Source organism: Barbatula barbatula (assembly GCF_947034865.1).
Source record: "Barbatula barbatula genome assembly, chromosome: 9".
Classification (NCBI taxonomy): domain Eukaryota; kingdom Metazoa; phylum Chordata; class Actinopteri; order Cypriniformes; family Nemacheilidae; genus Barbatula; species Barbatula barbatula.
In genome coordinates this window covers 8022538-8045622 of record NC_136772.1, presented here as the reverse complement: position 1 = coordinate 8045622, position 23085 = coordinate 8022538, and the positions used below count along the sequence as shown (strand labels likewise).

At 39.0% G+C, this 23085-nt stretch overlaps 1 protein-coding gene across 2 annotated transcripts in view; it reads left to right on the top strand.

Annotated features, from left to right (window-relative positions):
- The window catches only part of plcl1 (phospholipase C like 1), a 51184-nt gene extending 28574 nt beyond the window's left edge, over positions 1-22610 (top strand). For both annotated transcript variants that reach the window (XM_079464545.1, XM_079464546.1), the window contains 7 exons: positions 7634-8257; positions 10065-11753; positions 15539-15901; positions 17074-17277; positions 18157-18232; positions 19125-19234; positions 19773-22610. In XM_079464545.1, the coding sequence (XP_079320671.1) occupies positions 7634-8257; positions 10065-11753; positions 15539-15901; positions 17074-17277; positions 18157-18232; positions 19125-19234; positions 19773-19940 (3234 nt within the window). In that variant the 3' untranslated portion in view covers positions 19941-22610. The remainder of the gene's footprint in view (positions 1-7633; positions 8258-10064; positions 11754-15538; positions 15902-17073; positions 17278-18156; positions 18233-19124; positions 19235-19772) is intronic.
- Positions 22611-23085: the final 475 nt, after the last annotated feature.

Genomic DNA, 23085 nt, shown 5'->3' with positions numbered 1-23085 from the left:
GCTTGTGCTTGTAACAAAGAATCATTTTAGAAAATATTTCAATATTGATATTTCCCCTGTCTACATCCACATCGAGCATAAATCTCCTTGCACGTGCTAAGCAGTTCTCCAAGCATGACCTAATCTGCTCCCCCACGTCTTCTGTAATTAACGCAAGGGATTGGGACGAGCTTTGCTAATTACCAGCTTGGAACAGATCCTCAGGGTTTGAGGAACCCAGAGCAATGCTGCTTAGTCACTCAGCACAGCCTCTTAACTGCATCCCAATGAAAAGCTCACAAGTCCTTGAATCTATCTGAATGTTAAGACGGCAGCCATGACCTAAGAGGTACGCAATCGTGAATAAACAATATCAGCACAGGTGATTGCGGATGTACCCTAGTAGGCATTTTCCGCCAAGGTTATGCAACGCAAAATGAAGCCATTACTTTTGTATTCAGTCACGTCCTTCACCTTGAGTTCTTGGGCACCTGATATAGACTCTAATATTGTATTTTCTTTGTTTGTCTTTCAATTAACTGTACATTCATGTTCATTTCATTCAAATTTCATAGCGATGAATTGTAAAAGATGCATTGTTTCATTGCTCTTTGCACGCAGGCAGTGTGTTTCCAGAGAGTCAACCTTTGGAGTTTTTCTGCTTCTCTCTTACTATATGGAAAACTTCTCAAATGTTCTCAAGAGCTTGGATCTCCGGGTGGACACCTGTGCCCACTTGGCACAGCAGTTGGTTACTAAGAACGGCAAGCTTTTGCCCTTGTGTCCTTTTAGCATGCACTTGTTCTAGGTAAAGAGTCTCAGGAGGGGTGTTTTTTATTTGAGATTTTTTGATGATGATGTGAGGGGTCCAGGTCAATTTTAGGTGCATATAGACCGTTTCATCGGACATGCACGCGCCTGACCCCAGTTAACTTGTCTAGCTAGTGTCTTAATATTATAACTATTTCGATTGTGTTTAATATATGTTAATATTAATTCTGATTATTTTTTACTTATAATAATTGTATTTGATAAACGATTTGTAGAATTTTGTTGTATGTTCATTTTATTAAATAAACAATTTTTTGAATGGGTCCTTTATAGTGTGGTCGCATTTAAATGATCCATTGACATCTAGCGGTTAAGCTTGGTATCAGAGTCTAAAGTCTAAATATTGGCAAGACAAGTTTAGCCAAGTTACGGTACTTCTCGGGTTTATTTTGATTGTTATCAGAGATAATCTACTATTATCTATTACTATTAATGTATGAATCATTGCACAGGCATTAATAACAGCCAAATCAGGGATGTATACACAAAAAATCTTCAGGTTAAAAAGGAACAAACACAACTGTTTATCGAGTTACATTAACCTGGAAACTGTCCACATTTGACCCAACAATGGGTTGAAACAAGCATTTTGTGCTAAAACAACCCAGCACAGGTAAATCTATAACCCAAGAATTGGGATTGTCTTTTTTTAACCCAACCTCGAGTTGAAAATAGCATTTTTAGAGTAAACAGCATATTTTAAAAAGGAATCTTCAGTCATCCTTTACTGGCTTCGCCCTCTTGTCATTTCAAACCTGTATGACTTATACTGTAGCACAAAAAACTTTTTAGGAAATTAATAACACACGATAAGCGCTCCGAGCAGAAGAGAGGGCAATCGGTTGTTAAAGCATGTGCCGTATCGAAGCTTCGCTCCGGGCATAGAGCCCGAGGACTGATTGTTTTTAGAACGGATCCTCAGAAACTGTGTAGGCTGATGAATGTGTAGGCTATGTAGGCTGTGAAATAACGTTGATAAGAGGAGAGTGATTGTGGAAATGGTCAGCATTTGCTTCAAGTGCAGCACTCCTGATCGTGTGAGACCAGCTGTTCTCTGCAATTGTGTGCTGCTCTTCCCTGTTTCAAGAGCTCTTTCAAATGGGATGCTGAAGAACTCATTTGCCTGAAAGAGAATGAAATGAAGCAGTTTGGATAATGAAAACTGGAAATGACCTTGGAAATTGAAAATAGATCAAATTAAATGCATTATAGGGCAACTTCGATTAGATTAATCTTTCCTCTGGTAGGAAAGCAATAAAACTCTTGGTTCCAGGATAAACCTACAGTGTATTAGAGAATGTTGAGTGAGTTTAATTGTATTAAATCCTTGTACGTTTTATGATGCATGTTTAATTATAAAGCAATTTCCTGGTGATGAATCGGGTCACTAAAAACCCCAGTAGCTGCTGGTTGTTATTAGGTTGGAATTGTTTAAACTGTAATGGAACCTCTTCCTTTCACACTCGGCGGAAGTTCATTTAATTATTGCTCAATATTATAAAGCCATATGACTACTGGTTTAATTCAATTAAATGATCACTATTACCCTGACACAGTGCATCAATCCAGCAGTATTTACTGTATGCAATGTTTACAATAGTAACACATAACCTTCTCTTCTGTCCCACAACAGTTTTATAATCTCTGTCTGCTGTACGCATATTTGCTTTAACTACACGTTCATCCATCAGGCTGTTTATAGGCAAGCCCAATGTCAGGAGATCAGTGCTGCCTCACATTTCTGAATAATTCTATTTTGGCTCAGACACCAACATTTTCAATTAGTTGGACGTAAGGGTTGACGGCCGTCTAAACTCATTGTCAGTTAATCCACCTCTAACCCTTCTAAGTCACCAGTTCTCCATCCGGCACGGATTACCCTTCGAGTCCCTTAGCGGGGGAGAGAGACGGGCGGCACTAATCTACTTCTTTCTCAGAGCGAGGATCATTAGCTGGCTATGTGGCTTGAATAGAGATGGATTAAAGGCAGCACCAGGTGTTGTTCCAGCTGATGATGAAAGTGGATGATGTGGTATTTTGAGGTGGGGTTGGTGGATGTTGTCATAAGTGGGTAAATGATCTGATGGAGGAAAACTAAGGCCGTTGGTGTCAGGGGATCGTGGTGTGCCAATATTCAAGCAAATTTGGCATCATTGAGTATAATTGAAACGTTTTTTATTCTGTCAAAGGGAATTTGAAAGAATCCTGGCAATTTTTATAAATATAATAGAAGTGAAGGAGATCTGAGCTTGTCAAGCACCAAAATGACACAAAACACAATCAAAATATTTTAAAAGTTCACACAATATTTTGTTCATACATATAGTTTTCCATACAAATGTTTTGTGACTTAATTAAAAGTCCATTAAATTTAGCGGCATCTAGTGGTTGGTTTGCATTTGCAACCAATGGCTCACTCCACCCCTCGCACCTCCCTTTCGAAGCATCACGGTTGCTGACAATGGACTAAGATGTTATCAGGTTTTCACTTCTTTGCTGAAGGAGATAACATATTTACGTTTTTCCGTGTAGGGCGAAATCCAATGCAAGGGTATGTAGATAGAAATAGCTAATTCTAAGGTAATAAAAAGATAACGTTATGTAAGGTCTTTAAAACCTCTGAAGACATAGTTATATATATATTACATTGCATTTCTGTCAATAGATCCTCCAAAAAATGACACAAAGCACCTTTAAATGTCATTTTGAGCTTGACAGCCTCTGTGCTTATTTAGTTTTTGCTGCTGCAGTGTTGGATGGCTTGGTTTTATTTTTTATTAGGTACATTAGTTGTCTGTTTTAAATTACAGCAAAATAATACCATGTCTTTGTGATCTCATCGAAACTTGCTCTCCGACGAGTTTCAGGGGAATTAAGTCACTTTCCTCTGCAGCCTGCCATGTCACTGGCTCTTTGTTTACTTGCCCAACATATTGTGCCAAGCTCAACACAAACCGCTCCTTGCACATCAATAATTTGCAGGCCCTGTTATCCTATACCAGGTGTAACACAGCCTTTCTTAATTTCCCAGATTTCAGCCCACAGAGACAATGGCCCTGCAACATTGTAAATAAAGTCAACTGATGCATCCACTCTGATTTTGTTCCTTCAGTTCAGATTTTTTGTTTTGGCTTAAAGCAAACATAAGTAACAGATATCATGTGTTTCCAAATATTTCTCTATACGTTATTGCCTGAAATGATTAGTAAACTAATTTGTTTTAAGGAAGCCCTTCACACAGTGGTAGTTTTGTTCAGCCGTAAAGCATTGAAAAGTTTTAGTGTGTTCTCAGTATAAGAGACTGATGTCATTGTAAGTGTTTGTTGCTAAATCACTGGCTAAAATGGCCCTTAAAGGGCAGGGATTGGGCACTTATTAAAACCAGCCGGTAGAAACAGGACAGAGGTCATTCCATCTAAGCCGTCACCAACGCTTATTCCCTAAAGCATTTTAGCATTTTTTTAACTTTTTTATCTCGCTCTTCATTTTCAGCAGTTCTTTCCAGATTTGTCCTACTCCTCCCCCGTTTGTCGATCCATCCACCCTTCAATTTTTATGAGCTTCTCTCTAGTGCTTGTGCCTCCCTTTCATTCTCCTGCTTTTTCTCTTGATAAAGTGGAGATGGGAGCATGACTAAATTTAACCGCACTTCATTTCACAGAACCCCCTTGCTGTACTATTGTTATGCTTCTCAGACTGATGGAGGGAAATGGTTCATAATGTCGCTGTAATTTTTTTAGAGGAAGAAATATGTGTATTTTTTATTTCTTCAGCGGTGTGTTTTTTGTTATTTCTTCTGCTGGGTAATTTTGTCGTTCATGCAAGAAGAGAATCTAGAAAATCTAATGTTTTATATACGTATAATATATACGTTGAAGTATATATTATATTATATATATTTATATACGTATATACGTTTTATATACGTTTAAGGTTGATAAACAAATATGGGAAAATCTAGTTTGTTTTAGACCACACACACAAGTGAATTTATATTAAAATGTGTTTTTAAATAGAGAATTTGTGTTACATTTAAAAAAAAATACATTTCATTCAGTCATGCTGTTTACTTAATATTTGCAATATGTTTGTAATATATTTTGGGCAGAATTTTTGCAGTGATTTTCTTTTAAAAAGGCGCTTAGAGGGATTATGTCTGAAAGATGTTCTTTTAGGCCAGAATCCGGAGAAGGCTGATGGGTGTATAGACATTTAAATTACCTGCCTATTCTCGGGTGCCCTTGGTAGCCTTACCATTGATGCTGGGCTTAAGACTTGCGTGTTCATGCCTAACCTGAGCCTCCTCTATTCGTTCTGTCCTGCCCGAATCACACCGATGTCTTCCACTATCAGCCAGTCTACTGGAACACCTTTTGACTTGAATTTATCAGGCCATCCCGAAAAAAAGCGGCAGCTCAAATGGTGTCTATCGGGTGCATAAAGAGGCAGACTCAGTATTAAATTATATTTTTTCAGTTTTCAGTTGTACGCTGTTCTCTCAAACTTGACTATAGTTCAGTGCTTATCTGGTCTCTTTTGTTAAGCAATGTTTTTTCTATTCAATGTTCTTTTATATGTTGGCATCACAGAAAACAGCATTGAACTCAAATGTACAATGTTGTTGTGGATGGTTACCAGTGGTGTGGTCTTGGGAGTTAATCACGGATGGATACTTGGTCATTGCTAGACTCATGACACTGGGGCTTTAGTTATGTCGTGCTTGCATTTATGCCTGTCTTTGATATTTGGCACTTCTGAGATTCATTTGCTTCTTCATGCAGATGCTATGTCTCTGTTATGAGTCAGTGTGATTTGTGCCAAATGGCTTGGGGTGGAAATCCCAGATTACTGCAGCGACATAATGAGTTTTTCTATGGGAGTCTTTGTTATGGATTCAGTTTTGGATATTAAGACAGAGTACAGTACCGTGGGCTAGTGCTTCAGGTATTTAAAATTAAACCAGTAACACTCCCTGAAAACAAACCTTTTGTATTTTCTGTTATTAGAAGTGGGTAAAATCTGCAAACAATTAGCTATTGCTGTTATTTAAAAAGCTTTTTTGTAGCATTAGTCTTAAACTTTGAGGTCAAGTGCTTTAAAACAAATTATTAAGAGCACATGTTTCTGAATATACTTACAGTACACTGTGTATTCAAAGAAACACAAAGAATTGTAATTTGGAAATTAACAAAAACATTGTCCCCATTTTTTGTCTTTATAAGCCAGAAGGCCCAAGAAGCAGTTGGTTACGGGGGTATTTTATAACGGCTTAGAACCCTTTCACAAGGTCACTAGCGAGAGAACAGATGATGGTGGTGTGTCCTTGCAATTCATTATTGTACTTTTTTACATTATTTTCTATATTTTCGTATTTGTCCATTTTTAAAGCAGTTTGCGTTTTATTATCCACAGAAGCTAGCTAGAAGTGTTCTTTTTGTGGATGTTAAACTTTGTTTGCGTTTTTATTTTGAAAGCCATTTTAAAAATAAAGGATGCATGCAGTATTGAGCAACCTACACACATGGCAGAATAATGCTACGCACTTTTGTTTTATGCAAATAGTACACAGTGATGTTTTCTTTTAAAAGTCGGCCTTACACGTCAGCACCGAAAATGTTTTTCCCTATATTAACCGTCTCTATATTAAATCTTTATAAAATATATTTGAAAATATGTATTATGTGTCCGTTTCACGGAATGCTAAGTATTAATAAACGCACAATGACGGCATATAATAAAGACAGGGTTAGAACCAAACAGGCACAACCCATGACGCCATAAACACAGCACAAAACATTAATCCAGGACAAAGGAACTGAGCCGAACACAGGGCTTAAACACACTGAACTAATGTGACACACCTGAACTGAATATGAAATCATTAGAAACAAGGAAACAAACGATATAGAACTGAACCAAATAAGACATAAGAACACAATGAAAGAAGAAAACGGATATACATGTAGGCATGCATGCATGTATATATGTTTCAATATTTTGTAACATTGTTTACAGTATGTATTAGTCTGTATGAAGAGTTCAAATGCAAAAGCCTCTGACATCTGACATTGGCTCCGATGTTTATATTAAAAGTTATTTCACTTTAATGGCAAAGAGGACATATTCATTGCAATCAAAGTGATATCACTGAACCTAAACATATGAGCCTGGTAAAAAATAGCATTTATAAAAAAAGGAACGAGAATTTCAAAGAGCACTTTGATTTTGAACTCTTTATATAGAATAATACTTTATTAATGTATACAATATAAACAAATGCTGAATAATACATATGGATCTGTCGCTTAGTTCCAATATATGGAAATGTATTATTTTGTAAATTGCATAATATTTTCAAGTATATTCCCATGGAGTCATGCAAGTAGACATCAGTAATTTAACAATAAAAAGTACTGCGTTAAGGGCAGCAAAGATGAAAACAAGAAAAGAAAGCCACTACGAGTGTCATGGAAGTTCTTACAATGCCCATACACGGTCCAGTGCTGCTGGTCAGAAATCAACAGGGATGTCATGCAGGATGTGGTTGTTTAATTTGTATAGACCAGCAGAAGGGAAACACAGTTCAGTTTGTTTAGATCACACAAATCGTCATTAATTTTCACACTGTGGCTCTGTGGTTATGGATAATATCATGTAGTTTCAGGCTGAAACGTGTCTTGTGTGTTTGGATTGAAGCCTACGAACGTGCCTGATCACTATAATAATGCCCATTTAGCTTTTTTATGCAAGTCAAAACTTACTGGAAAGAACAGCTTTGAATAGAATTATATGATGTCGTCTTTTCATTTTTTCTCTTTTCAAGGACCCTTCAGTGGCTAAGGTCAGCGGCAGTCGGAAGAAAACCGTCTCCTTCAGCAGTATGCCATCAGAAAAGAAGGTGAGCAGCGCCGGCGATTGCCTTGCCTTCATGCAGGGCGGCTGCGAGTTGAAGAAGGTACGGCCCAACACGCGCATCTACTCGCGATTCTACACCCTGGACCCTGAACAGGCCTGCCTTCGCTGGGAACCCTCAAAGAAAGACAGTGACCGAGCCAGACTCGACATCTCTGCCATCCGCGAGGTCCGCACTGGAAAGAGCACAGAAACCTTCCTGCATAATGGCCCATCGGATCATCTGGCCGAGGAAGCAGCTTTCTCCATTATTCACGGTGAAGAGTATCAGTCCCTGGACCTGGTTGCTCTCTCTGCAGACGTGGCCAACATCTGGATAACCGGGTTGCGATACCTGTTGTCCCACCCTGGTTCCATTGGTGGGGGGAGTGGAGGTGAGGGAGGGGTGGGTGAGGGTAGTGTTGGGAGCAAGATGCGTCAAAACTGGTTGGCGGTGGAGTTCGCATTGGTTGATGAAAATGGACATGGAATTGTGTCTGAGGACACAGCGGTAGCCACCATCTGCAAACTCTGCCCTGGAATTAAGGAAGCAAAGGTAAGATGTTTTGATATAATGCACTTTAAAACATTAAACACAACGTATATTTTAAAAGGTTTCACTACCAGCCTTGTTAAAGGAATAGTTCACCCAAACATTTTTAAATGCCCCATCTTTTCCTCACCCTCATGTCATTCCAAACCTCCAAAACGTTCTTTTGCAGAACACAAAAGAAGATATTTTGAAGAACGTTGATAACGAAACAACATTGACCCCATTGACTCCCATTATACGAACACAAAACCAGACAAAATATCTTCTTTTGTGTTCCTCAAAAGAAAGAGTCATATACAGGTTTTGACTGAAATGAGGGTAATAAATATGCATTTTGGGATAAACTATCCCTTTAAGCCAACCTACTGAGATGCACAGCAATTATTGGAGCTTGGTACTGTATCTGGCAGCTGGTACAGTCAAAGTAGCTTCATGTGCCAGTGTTTGTGTTTGGATTGGACAGCTGGGGACAGGGGTAGGACAGGAAGCAGCCACAGGGCCAGGTCTAAAAGTCTTTGTGACAGTGCGGGTGAGGCATCTGCTTCATGTGTCTGTTAAGACAAGCAAAGGCAAAAAGGGCAAGCAAACACGGAAGACAGTCCAGAGAATCTGACTGAATAGGCATGACTCACCTTGCTCGTGGCTGGATTTTGAAATATGCAAGACACAGCCAAGGCTCTATGAAGACCCACTGTGGCTGTGTTTATGACTTGTGACATTTGCCTTTCAAGATTGAGTTTATTGTCTGCTGCAAGCTGCTTGTTTGATTTGCCTTTGCTCTGTGTACTTTTTAATCTAATTCTGGATTGTTCACCCAAGAAGCCGCACCCATTAGCTTTTTACACTGCATGTCTTAAATATAGAACTGTGTAGACAGTTTATACTTAAAATATTTAATATTATGTGTTTATAATAACCACGGAATGTAGAACTGGTCATCAGTAACCATATCTTTTTGGCCCTTATTTATGAAACTACTGATGAGAGAAAACTGGGCATGCGGTCGTTTTCACACAATGCTTAGCATTTATCAATGCGGGCATGAGCAGTGGCTGTGATCAAATCTCACGTCAGGTTTCAACTTGTGTATGCATGCTTTTAAAATGTTTTACCCTTTTTCTGACAAGAAAAACTGGAGAAATAGAAAGACTGCTCATGTTTAAATTTAACAAACAAAAAAGAAAATGACCACATTTAAAATTGTACCGTAGTAAATTGAAGTATACTGTTGAATGACTGACTACTACACTTGCTAGTGTAAATATGAAAGAATTCTGTAGTGTTAACTATAGTTAATTGATCAACTATTTAATATTTACTATGGTAAGGTTAAAAAACTATACTGTTTATTTTGGCATTTAACAGCAGTTCATTATGGCCCGACATTAACTTCCAGTCTGTGCTTGGTTATAATATAATTTTTTATATTATACTAAAATTACCAAACCGTATATTACAGTATTGTTTTATAATTATGTTCAATAGAATAAAAAAGTATTTTCTTATATTAAATACTTATTTGGTCATGTTATTTCAGCTGCCACATTTATCAGCATCTGATCATTTGTACAATGGGATTGACAGCATACACATTATTTTATGAATCACACATAAACCTATTTCTGTGTTCAGATCTGGGCTTGTTTGAGAGCAAATGTTAGTTTAATATTGAAGGCCATTCTTTCCAAATAAAGTTTAAACCAGTTGCTATTAACTAATATCAAACATAATTTTCTGATTGACATTTATAATTTTACGTGTGTGGAAAAATACAAATGATCTTTTCAAATCTTTTTGATCTTCTCTTCAGGTGCGTTTGCGGTTTAAGGAGATTCAGAGGAGCAAAGAGAAACTAACATCTCACGTTACGCTGGAGGAGTTCCAGGAGGCCTTCTGCGAGTTGTGCACACGTCCTGATGTCTATTTCCTACTAGTGCAACTCTCTAAAGACCGAGAGTGCCTTGATGGTCAGGACCTGCGTCTTTTCTTGGAGACGGAGCAGGGTCTGTCATTGTCCACCACTGAGGGCTGCTTGGAGCTTCTTCGGCTGTTTGAGCCTTCCGCTGCTGGACGTGAGCGAGGTCTTCTGGGTTTGGATGGTTTCACTCGTTACTTACAGTCAGCTGAGTGTCAGTTGTTAGACCCTGAGCACCAACAAGTGTGTCAGGACATGAAGATGCCCTTATCGCATTATTACATCAGTGCATCGTACCGCTCTTACCTGCTGGACGATCAAGTGCACGGCCGGGCTGATCTTGGTGGACTAATTCGAGCCTTGCAAGTTGGCTCTCGGTGTCTGGAACTCGGGGTTACCGATGGGCCAGAAGGTGAGCCGCTCTTGGGTGTAGACCATGGTCCTGATGGAAAACATCACCACCATCATCACCATCATCACCATCATGGTTCTGTTACCTTGCGAAGTGCACTGGAAGTAGTGAACAAGTATGGTTTCCTCACCTCCCAGTATCCTCTGCTGCTGTATTTGTGCCAGCGTTGCTCACCTTCTCAACAGCGTACTATTGCACAACACTTTAAGAAGGTATTTGGACAGAAACTTTATACCCCTGAATCTCTCCCTGTCAGTCTTGGTGGTCGTGCTACCACTTTGCCATCCCCGGAGCAGCTGAAGGGTAGGGTGCTCCTTGTTGGAAAGAAGCTACCCCCAGAGGAGGAGGACTCGGAAGGAGAGGTGTCCGAGGAGGATGAGGAAATTGGTGGTGGTGGTCCTTTGGCTGGCCGAAGAATGACTATTCCTGGGGAGGAGGAGCTTGGGGTAGTGCTTGTGGTTCCGCCACCCCCTCAGCCAAGACGCCTCAGGTTACGTCGCGAATTGTCTGATCTAGTTGCAATCGCGCGTACTGGAAGTCGTACCTTTTATGCTCACCGCGCAAGTGCTCAGACATCTCAGCAGCACTCGCCCCCATCCACTCCCTCAACACCGGGAACACCATTTACCCTTGATTCTCCCTACTGGACCATGTGTTCTCTTGGGGAAGGGGAGGCCGGCCGGCTGGCTAGCGAGAGCCCAGAAGAGTTGGTGAGCTTTACCAAACGCAACCTGACCCGTGTGAGGCCCAGCTCAGTAAGGCTTGACTCTAGCAACCCAAACCCACAAGGCTACTGGAAAGGAGGTGTGCAGCTAGTGGCACTAAACCAGCAGACACCAGGTGCCATGCTGGACCTGACCCGTGGCCGTTTTATGCAAAATGGACGATGTGGGTATGTCTTGCGTCCGGCAGTCATGCGGGAGGAGGTTTCCTACTTTAGTGCCCAGTCGCAAGGCTGTGTACCTGGTGTGCCTCCGCAGACACTCAGGGTAAAAGTCATCAGTGCCCATAGCCTGCCCAAACCACAGGGATCGGGTGCCAAAGGTGAGGTCATCGACCCTTATGTGGTGCTGGAACTGCATGGTGTACCTGCAGACTGCGCTGAACAGAGAACCCGCACCGCTGCACAGAACCAAGATGACCCACTGTTTGATGAGACATTTGAATTTCAGGTAAGGTTATGTGTGCGTATCAGTCTTATAGGGATAGTTCACCCAAAAATTAAAATTCTGTCATCATTTATTCACCCTCATGTCGTTCCAAACCTGTTTATGACTCTTTTTACATTTATGCATTTGGCAGACATTTTTATCTAAAGCGACTTACATTACATTGTACTATACATTTGTTTCTGACTATGTGCAAGCCCCTGGAACCAAACCCATGACCTTGCCGTTGCTAGCGCCATGCTCTAACCACTGAGCCACAGGAAGTCAATGGTCCCGGTGCAAGGGTTTAAGCGTGTTGGTCTAAAAAAGAGGTGTGTTCAGGCACATTGTTGGTCCATCGCTATTATGAGGAACTGAAAATAGACTGCTATATTCAATAGACTCAATAGAAAATAGGGTTCCAATGTTGTTTGGTTCCCAACGTTCTTCAAAATATATATTTTTTGTGTTCTGCAGACGAAAGAAAGTCATACAAGCTTGGAATGACTTGAGGGCTTATAAATGATAAAATAATTAATGTTTTTAGGTGAACTATCTCTTTAAGGGCAAATGTCCATTCCTATGTCTTAATCAGAAGGCTTCAGTCCATAAAAACAGTTAGCTGGGCCATGTCTCGAGGCACACTGATTACCTTCTGCATGCAATATTAACACTGAGCTCAACAGCCCCCTTTCTCATATCCTTACACATACATACACTCAATAACCTCCCTCAGACGAGTGCTTCCAAACAAACACAGACTGTGATGTTTTACTGATGTTTGACTACTTTGTGACTTTAACAAAAACATTGTTCTGCCTGGCAGAAACATTTTAAGAGCAAAACAACTTATTAAAAGCAGGAGCTTGAAAGCTATAAAAATAATCTATGGATTACAAAAAGTATTATTTTGTCTTGTTTTCCAGTACGAATATCTAAAAATTCTTACATCAAGACACATTTACTTGACAAGAAAAGTGAGCTAAGATTTGAACTATTGTGTTATAATAATCGATTATAAGTAAATTAACTAAATTAAGCACGTTTATGCTTAAAACAAGTAAAATAAAGAGGTCAAACTTAATTCAAATGTAGTTTTCTAAACCCATTCATGGGCGGATATTTTTACATGTACACTTAATTTAGATTTTTTAAAACAAGACTGTAATTGGCTCTTCTGTGGCATAAAAAAAGACAGGACAATAACAGTTGATCACACTTTATTTTAAGGTCCAATTCTCGCTATTAACAAACCCTTAACTACGACTTTTGCCTCAAAAATTCTTAATTTGGTGCCTATTTATAGTTAGAATGACAGTTGTGAGATTAGGTATTGGGTAGGATTAGGGATGTATATGGTCATGCAGATTATGTGATTTATAAATACTTATAACAGGCAGTATTCTAATAATCTGCATGTTAATAAGTAACTTGTTATAGTTATATGTGTGTTTATCTAACAGTTTTACATAAAATTACATGTTGTTCTTGTAAATTTGTCTTTCTCTGTTATTAAATATTTTTTACCGTATTTCAGGAATAGTTGGAAAATCTGTAAAAAATAGCATGATGCGTTAAAAATCTGTAAAAAGAAATTAATTCTTATTAGTTGAAGTAAATGTAGATCTACCCCTATTGTCAATAAGGTGGAAGCATATTTCAAGAGAACTCCGAGTTTATTCTGTATAAAGTTAACTCTTGCATTTGTCTTCATTACCAACCCAAACAGAACTGGCCACTATAACATACAATACATGTATTCTACATGAAACATACATGCTTAGAGGACTGCTGAGCTTTGATCCAAAACCAGAATGAGGTTAATGGATGCAGTATGTCTCCATAGATGCAATGGGGTGAAGCAGGTGTGTGCAATTTACACCCCTTCCTAGATCTGTAATTAGGATCTCCGTCAAAACTTAATGGCCTGCTAAAAGTAATGTTCTTGCCCTGGATTGTAGTTCTAGACTACAGTCTAGGTTACTTGTTGCCACTATAAGTGGGTGCCAGTTTCTCCCAGCTTGGCTCTTTTTCAATGAGCTGACCTTTCATTCAGCAGAATCTAATTACGTTTGCAAGCCAAATTTAGAAAGAGATGCAGAAGGTAGTTTCCTGCTACAGGTGGACACTTGTTTTTACCTGTGACACGCGATGTGTATGCTTGAGTGTGTCCTTTGAAGGGTAAAACAAATGGCAGTATTGTTAAGAATAATGGTTTATAGCACTTTGGAAATATTACATTGGATGTTTCGACATTATTTTTTTAATTCATCTGCACAGTAAATGGACAGTAAAACATGTAAGACGTGGCCTTACTGTATTTTACAGTACTGTATTAATACCTGCTATTAGGATTTAACCTATGGCTTGTACCGTATGGTGATCTGAAGAACAGGTTTTGTGGGGTTCAGTGAAATCGTTAATATATCTCCCACGCACACACTTTCTTGATCCTTTGGGATTTAGTTCCTCTTGTTGTTTGCATCTGTTTGTCTTGTTGCTTGGAGCTTGAGGACGTCATACAATAACATGTCATGGGAGGAGATTTGACGGGTAGATTGAGCCCTAGACACACACACACACACACACGCATACACAGGAGAAAGAGTACATCCCCTGGTGGGATCTGATAGAATGCTCTTGCGTCTCTTCCTGTGGCCTTTTCCACTGAACGCATTAGTCACTGAGAGACATGTGCCCCTAATGATGCCCCAGTATCAGCGTCTCTGCCAGGTGTGTGACATATTTTGGTCATAGGTGTATTTCTCTGTGCAACCCACATAAAAGTACTGTCATGTTACCGTGTTACAGTGATGTATCAGACATAATACAATGGTACAGAATATTAATGTTGTTTACATGTTTTGAGGCATTATCTTTTATTTGAGATGTATATTTAATGGGACAACATATTAGTTTTATATCATGAAATGTGTGTCGGCACATATTGCGATAATATATACCCATGCATTCGGATACATTGAATATGTTTGCACTTCAATAACTCATTTTTGACTTGTCAAGATTTTGAAATGAGTAGTTATTTGGCGTGATAGTCATCTAGTAAACATCGTTAAAACCTGTATATGTTAAAACTTTTTCTTCTGTGGAGAATTTTTCACAGTGGTTTTTTGTCCATACAGTGGAAGTCAATGGGGGAATGATGTCCGAGTTTAGATTTTAGGTTTTAGATTTATTGGGTGCAACTGTTCCCATTTTTCTCACGTAAAGACTTATAGACTTCCTTCTCATCTCCATTACCTTTGTCTGTTTTGTCACTATTTAGGTCTGTTAACTATATACAGAAACATGTCTTACAATAGGTACTGGAACTTATAAAGTGTTGTGCAAATTTTGCAAGTGTCTGAACATACATGGGTAAGTTTTTATATACCAGTCCCTCAGGTGTTCCTGCTGTATAGGATTTATGATTGTGTGTTTAATTGTGTCCTTGCTTACAGTATTTGCGTGTTTCACCTAGATAACCAGATGCCCAAGTGATGATGTGTGCGTCAATGCAAAATTGTTTCCATGTTCAAGTTATACGCATTAAGCACTTTATGCAAATTAAAATGCATATTTTGTGTCCAAATAATGGTATGCTTGGCTCAGTGGTCTGCAGTAAATTTTGCATGCAGCACAATGCTTAACCAAGGGTTTGGTCATATGTTTATGTTCATGTTCATGACCTTTAATGTATTGAATCAACCTGTTGTTTAATATACTGTATTGTTGCTGTTAAAAAAGTGTTGCAAATCACACCTAAAAATATCATAATTCTCATATGATATTCTGTTTTCTTCTTTCAGGTTAACATGCCTGAGCTAGCCCTGCTACGTTTTGTAGTTCTGGATGACGATTACATAGGTGATGACTTCATTGGCCAGTACACCATTGCATTCGATTGCCTGCAGCCTGGCTACCGCAATGTACCCCTGTTAGGCCTTGCTGGAGACCCTTTGCCCCACGCCAGCCTGTTTGTACATGTGGCCATCACTAACCGCAGAGGTGGGGGTAAGGCTCAGAGACGGGGTCTGTCTGTCAGGAGAGGGGTACGGCGTGGACGAGAGTATGTCACACTCCGTAACACTGGAATCAAAGTTCTGGATGACGCTTTCCGCCCCGCTGGCGGACCTCTACGAGAGGCTACGGACCTGCGAGAAGATGCACTGGTAAGGAGGGTGATGCGTCACAAGTTTAAACGTCAGCGAGAAAGAACAATTGTAATGTCATTGTTCCAATATTAGGCAAGCAACAACCAGGTGATTCTACCTGATTACTTTTGGTTTGGTGAATATAACTTCCTCACTTTAATAACATGACCATGTCAGACACTGAAAACCAATATTACAGTGGGAAAGTATTTGGATTGTTGGAAGTATATTTATTGTTTTCTTTTTTAAGTCTCGGTTTTAAACAAGTATGAACCAGACGCAGAGCACACCTCCGCAATTGCCATGGAGCATTCCCATCCATTGTGGCAAACCTCAGTTTTAATAACAATTTCTGGGTTTTACTTTTTCTGGTTACTTTTTCTGCTTACTTAGCTGTTCAGCTGTTTTGTAAAAAAAACTTAAAATAAAAACAAGCAACAAATGTCCTGCTGGTCGAAACTCTGGGATGGATGTGTGATGGGTAAGGAAGATATTGAGGGGTAGAGTATCTGTGGGGTCAGGTGACGGGGTTGGGATCAGATGCCACCCATGTGTTAGGTGTAGAGACACAGACAAGAGAGAAAGAGTCTCCAAAATGACTGTGTTCACAAAGACCTTCTATAGGAATATGAGTGCATGCATACAGTGAGTCCCCCCCAGTTACATTAAGTCACACTTAAAAATAAAGGAATTTCCACATTTTACTTTCTCCTTTGTCCAACTGTAGGCCTGCATTTGCATTATTCCTGTATAACACTTGTCTGTTGGTGTTACTGAACAACAGCAGTGTCCTCTTCATTCACCGCTGACTAATTTTTCAGCACACCCCCATAGCTTGTCTATTGCGTACATATAAACACAGATATGCACACAAATCAGCCACTTCAGCCCGCAAAAACGGTCATAATGCAAATGTATGTTTGTTTACAGGTGGTAAGCACATTTTTTGCTGTTGCCTTTTAATTGCCTCTCTTTCTCAATTGATTTGTTTGTTGATTTGAATAACTCACAGGTTATGTATTTACTGTCAACATATGTAACAAATTAGAAAGTCCCCGCATGTTCTTTTTTAATAATTGTCTCGCACTTTCCATACAGTATTAGTTCCCTTTACTGGTGACACTTGCTGTTATTGAAATATTTGCGGTTACCCAGTGTAACTATTTTGTTCACGCTTCCTCTTTCTTTAGTGTGCCACTGTGGCTTTTAAAGAGCAGTGTGGGCTCCCCCCTGTGGCCACATTGAAGCAGTGCATTCAGAGCTTAGCCACACGGCTGCAGAGTCCAGACGGACCCCCAGGAGCCACACTCACACTGAAGGAGGGTTACCCATACCTGGAACCCCTCGGAAACTTGACAGACGTCACGCGTAAACTGCTAAATGGTTATGACACAGTAAGAGATTATTACGCATTATGCAAGTCACACAATGTAGTGAGATTTAATGGCGGGGTGTCCGATCTCCAAATTACGCTTGTTTAGAGAAAGTCGGGCGAGTACCAAAACAACCTTGTAGCCAATCAGCAGTGAGGTGCACTGTGCACAGGACGGACATTAGATGGGGTAGGGGTGTGTTTTGTTTGGTGATTTAAACATCGTAGAGAAATCGGACACCCCGCCTTTAATTGTAATGTTGAATCAAAGTTTGTTGTTGCAGGGGGTTAAATGACAGGCAGCACATGGAGGGAACATGTTCTGGGTCTTAAACAACTTTTTCTGACTTTTTTTGGCATACAGTAGGTCTCTGACTCTGGGTTCTGTTGGGTGTTTGGGATGGGTAGGGTTCGACAGCACTGACTGGCAGGACAATTTATAAATATCTTTACTGTGGGAGAGGGCAACAAGGGTATTTCCAAAAATTTCCACTTTCATGGTCCAGGAGCTGAAATTGAGTTCACAGTTGCGCTTAAAGTATTAATGTGGTCTCAAATGATGCTCAGAAAAATGCAGGAAAGATAAAAATAGACACAAATGTGGTCTCAAATGATGCTCAGAAAAATGCAGGAAAGATAAAAATAGACACAAATGTAAGTGAATAGAATCCATATGTGCTCGAGCATTTAGTGGAAAACCTGTTGGCATTAATAAGGATGTTTGTTCTTATTGAAACACAAAAGCATCGGTAAGGTTTGCTATTTAATTGGATCGCTGTCTACAAGAAACAATTGGATCTCTTGTTTTCCTGTGGGTTTGGATGCTTTTAAGCAGATTGCCATAAATTGTCTGTGCATTGTAAGCAGACAATAATCCTGTTCATGTATGTGGCCTCCCCAGATGATCTCTGCCAACAAGCAGCTGATTGAAAACGCAGATGGAGTGCAGGAGAGAATCGCACAAGTGCAAAAGGAAGGTGAGTGGAGGTGGGAGCAGATGAGAGGGGTATGATTCATTTTAGTCTTTCCACTTTTCCACTATTAGTCCCTATTGGATGTGTCGATATCAGAAACAGTTTATAAATTACACAAATAAAAAAAATTAAGTTGTGTTTAATTTGTACTTTCCATGAAGTTTAACATGCTGAATACGAAGATCACATCATTTTTTTTCTGTATTATTACTTGTACGCAGAAATTTCAAGGTACTGGCATGAGCTCAAAACGACATAACAGTTACTATGTATTTTGGTGAAAATATAGCTAGTATTATAGCTATAGTATTTGTTTATATTTACCAATAATTTAAATAACATATAAATGTCAATATATAGATTTCTTCTTAAATATAGGCATGTGTCTGGTCATTTTATAAATACAAAGTGTATACGCATAGTAAACAGACTTACGGTATATTATTTAAACACAAACTTTTATTCTGGATGCGATTAATCTAGTCTTCCCTAGTTAGTGATTTCTGTAAAATGATAATGAATTATTCAATTAACAATATAAGGAACCATATCGTGGGTAATGATTTCACTTATGGTGGCTCTTTTGTTAGAAACCACTGAGGAATTTCATTCACATTATTCATTCCCATTTACACACATCTGCATTTTATTGAAAATACTTTGTTTTCATGTCTTTATAAGGGACACATTGATGTTGAAAACCATACCTACCATTTTTGAATGTAGAGCATTGCACAGGCCTTGACAGAATTAATCAAGAGGAGCACAATATCTCTTAACCAGTACACGCATCTATTATTTGGCTGCTATGTTCTTACAGAATCCCGTTCACTCCATAAATGGCATTTTAAAGCCATGTTACTGTACGAAAATGTTTTATATTATGTCCTCTCAGGCATGGTGTTTCATGAAGACCTGCCCAGGTTAGGGGAGAAGGAAAATCTTAAAGGCCGTAAACAGTGTAAAGTTTTGGAAAGCTTCACTTGGAATATCACTGTGCTGAAGGTAAATAGTGTGAGCTTTTCTTACCTCCCTTAAAACAGCCTTGAGTTTTTGAATGATGTTTTCATTCCGCTTTTGGATTCTGTTGTTTGACCTTATCAAAATATAATGTGATTTCAGGTTCTGTTTCAATTTGATGTTTACACAGTTTTTTGTTAAGAGCATGTGGAAAACCTTTTCCTTTGGAAAAACTGTTTTTTGCACTGATTCATATATAACTGCAGTAATACATTTTGTAGCTTTTATTTTGTTGTGTACTGTGTACTGATTTTGAAGTATAAAAATAATACCTAGATAGACAGATAGTAGTGTATACTGTGTAAAATAATGTTCATAATACTGTAGTTGACTTTTGTTGGTAACCCTTTCTGCAGATTTGTTTTGCTACTGTGTAATGTAAACACCTCACAGACAGACTGCATACTTGAAGTCAGTTAAATTTGGTCTCTGAAATCAGAAACCCGTAACATTAGTTTAATTGAAAATCACCAGATGAATGAGTGAAGAATTCTGAACGATCATTCATATCTCTTTGTTTTAGGGGCAGTGTGATCTCCTGCGCAGTGCTAAGATAGATGCTTTGGACACTTTGAGGCAGCTGGCGTTAGCCTGTGAGGCGTGTGGCCTGACATTGACCTCTGATGGTCAGTACACCTCCCATGGCTTGTCCACCAGACGTGGCAGTAGCCATGGCAACGGTCGCATCTAAGCCATAGAGACATGCTGAGGGAATCCAAGAGTATTTATTCATGGAGAAATAAGTACATGAATGTCCAAAATGGATGGACTGTTGGGCCGACAGATGACCAGCTGTGTACGTGTCTCAGATGGACAAACGGCAGTAAAGGACATCTGTACTTTGTTTATTTCATTGCTTGTTTTTCGAGCACAGCGATGGCCAGTAGGATGTTCCTATCAAGGACACGAGAGGAATCAAAGCAAATTCCTTTGCGATTTATAAAAAATGACAAGCGGCATGCAAAATAGCACAGATTTTTAATGGAATGATTAACATTGCTGTAACATTTCAGAAGACTTTGTTAGTTAACTCCCTGCAATTTGCTGGGTGGAAAATGAATTCGAAAGATTTAATTATTAAATATGTAATTATTTAATATAAACGTCAGTGTTGACTGCAGAACAGTGGTGATAACCACCTCACCAAAGTGTGAGATTTTTTTCCTCAGGTTAGCATGAACACATTTCCAATACTCCACTTTCAAGTGTTCAACATGCCTTCGGGCTTCATCTCCCTCTATGCCATCACTCAAACCGATTGACAGCACCCCAAGCCCTATCCAGTCCGGCATGTACGAGACGTATCCAGTGCCTCTCTGTCTGAGGAAACAAAATCTTCATCTTCCATCTTCAGCTACACGCAGGGACGTGACGGTGTTCATCTTCAGCTCATTAAGAATGCAGGAGGAACATAAGTAGGCTTTGTTAAAACACAGATCAGCGCTCTATCACAGTGTTAACTGAGCCTGTTCTAACATTCTCTATGGGATAAACCAGCTTTGGTTACACCACATATATCTGTTATCTGTGCGGAAGACTTTGCCATGTATCCCATCAAGCACGCATTCCTGGGATTGTTCGGGAAACCGATGTGAAACACGCGCAAATTGATTTACTTTATGGGTGAAGAGGTCACCATCATTTCCAACACAGATTCCTTGCCTTGAATGGCTTCTGAATTATGGGAAATTGAATCCACTGGAATCGTGTTCGCCATATATATATATATATATATATACGTATATACTTAACATGACAAGAATTACTGCCTGTTCTTTGATAAAAAACTAACTGACTGAAAAATCGAATTTTAACTAATGTCTTTGCATTATGTAACACTTGACAGTGTTGTGATAGACATGGAAGACTGCTGTTACACTTACAATAGACTAGTTTTGATCATTCTGGATGTTTGCACCTTTTCTTTCCATAAGAGCTACAGAATAGATTTGTGAGATATAATATAAAAATATATTTTTGTCTTATGATAGACATAGAAGTGTGCATAGTAGTACAGAGTGTGTATGAACGTGAGGTGCTTTTAAGACTTTCAAAGGTACAAGTTCTGAATGTGACCAATCTCTCAGTCGCCAGAGGTGTTCATGTGGTTGTGTTTAAATGGGATAACCTTAATATTGGTTGATGTCAAACTCTTTTGTTGAGAGAGTGAAATGTTAAATTTTTATGTGAATACCAAATGATCATATATGTTCAATATATGTATGTATAACACTTCATATAATATGTGTAAAATTGAATGAAAAGAACGAGGCATAACATTTTCACTTTCTGTTGTCTTGTGTTGTCTCCACAACCCTTTAAACACTGTTTTTAATATATTTTAAACCTTTTTATGTGATTTTACATTAACTGTTAATTTGTATGTCTTTATCTTGTCATTCTTTTATCACAGAGGATTAGAGCTGTTCGAGAGAGGGGCCATATGTTGTATGCTCTCCTGGACCTGCGGGCTCCTAAAATGTGTCCTAAATATATTTTTTGCCCTGGTTGTTATCCTGCAACTATGAAGGTGTACAGTACATGTCTGAACTGAATGTGTGCTGACTCCATAAGTGTTCCTTAAATAACAAAACATTTGCTGAAGAGGAAAACACCCACAAACAGCATTTGGTGGTTAAAGGAACTTTAGACGATGTAGCTTTAAACTAAAACGTAAGTTTCCATTTCAAACCTGGCAAGCACAAATGTCCCCTTTAAAATAAAGAAATGCGTGCAAGTGTGTGCAAGACATGTAACCATTACACCAACCCTTGGACCAAGAACTAAATAAAACACATTCACAGCATTAGCTTCACATTCCAGTTTTGATGGCTCTTGAGACTAATCATAGAGGTGAAAAGAGTTTCAGTTTAGACAGGTACAATTATTCTTAAAAGCAAGTTCAGTGTGTGATATCCTCAAGGGTCAATGACAAACAAAACGAACCCCAGTGAGCTGCACTTGAAATTAAACAGAGCAATCCATTTGAACCACTCCATTGATTCCTGCAGTATTAGGTAGTAGTCAACATCTTAGATGGTGCAATAGCCTACTATGACGTTTGACATTAAACATAATGACTAGTCTAATGAGAAGCATTAATCCAGCTGTCTTAAACTGCTTTTTATATGTGTGGTTACTGTCCTCTGTGTCATCTAACTTTTAAAATAATGTTTTTTTTGCATACTTGTTAGCAATTGTTGTTCTTGTATAAACAGAGTATTTATTAAAAGTGATGTGCTAAACAGCAAATTTCAAAGCAACATTGCTTTTATTTCAAAATGTTGGTTGGTATTTTATAACATTATCAAGTTGATGTAACACAGATTTGCCCCAGACTAAATAAAGCTATCTTTTACTGACTGTCGCTTATGTTACTTCTAACGCATGTCTTTTCACGTCTACATTGTCCAGCAGAGGGAGCCGTGTTTACTCTTTTTCAATCATCCTAATACATCAATACAGCTGTTTAAATGAACGAGCACACATCATGTTGTTAGCAAACAAACCTCATGGTGGAGACAGTGATACACAACTGCAGAACAAGAGTATCAACGTGAATATCCACACTGGTGCCTTCTGGAAAAGTCAAATCATATATATATATATATATATGAGTAGGATTTGATTTTTCCAGAAGGCACCTTGTTATATATTTATAAAGACAATCTGACAGCTTCTGAATTTGATGTGGTGAACATCTGCCAGCTGCTGGTTTGTATCAGGAGCATGCGCAGATCAGCCTGAGCATCAGAATAAGGGCAGGCAACGAGAATGTACCTTTTAAAGTCCTGAAGCTCTTAAATACCCACGGGCTGGACATTGGTCTCAAAAAT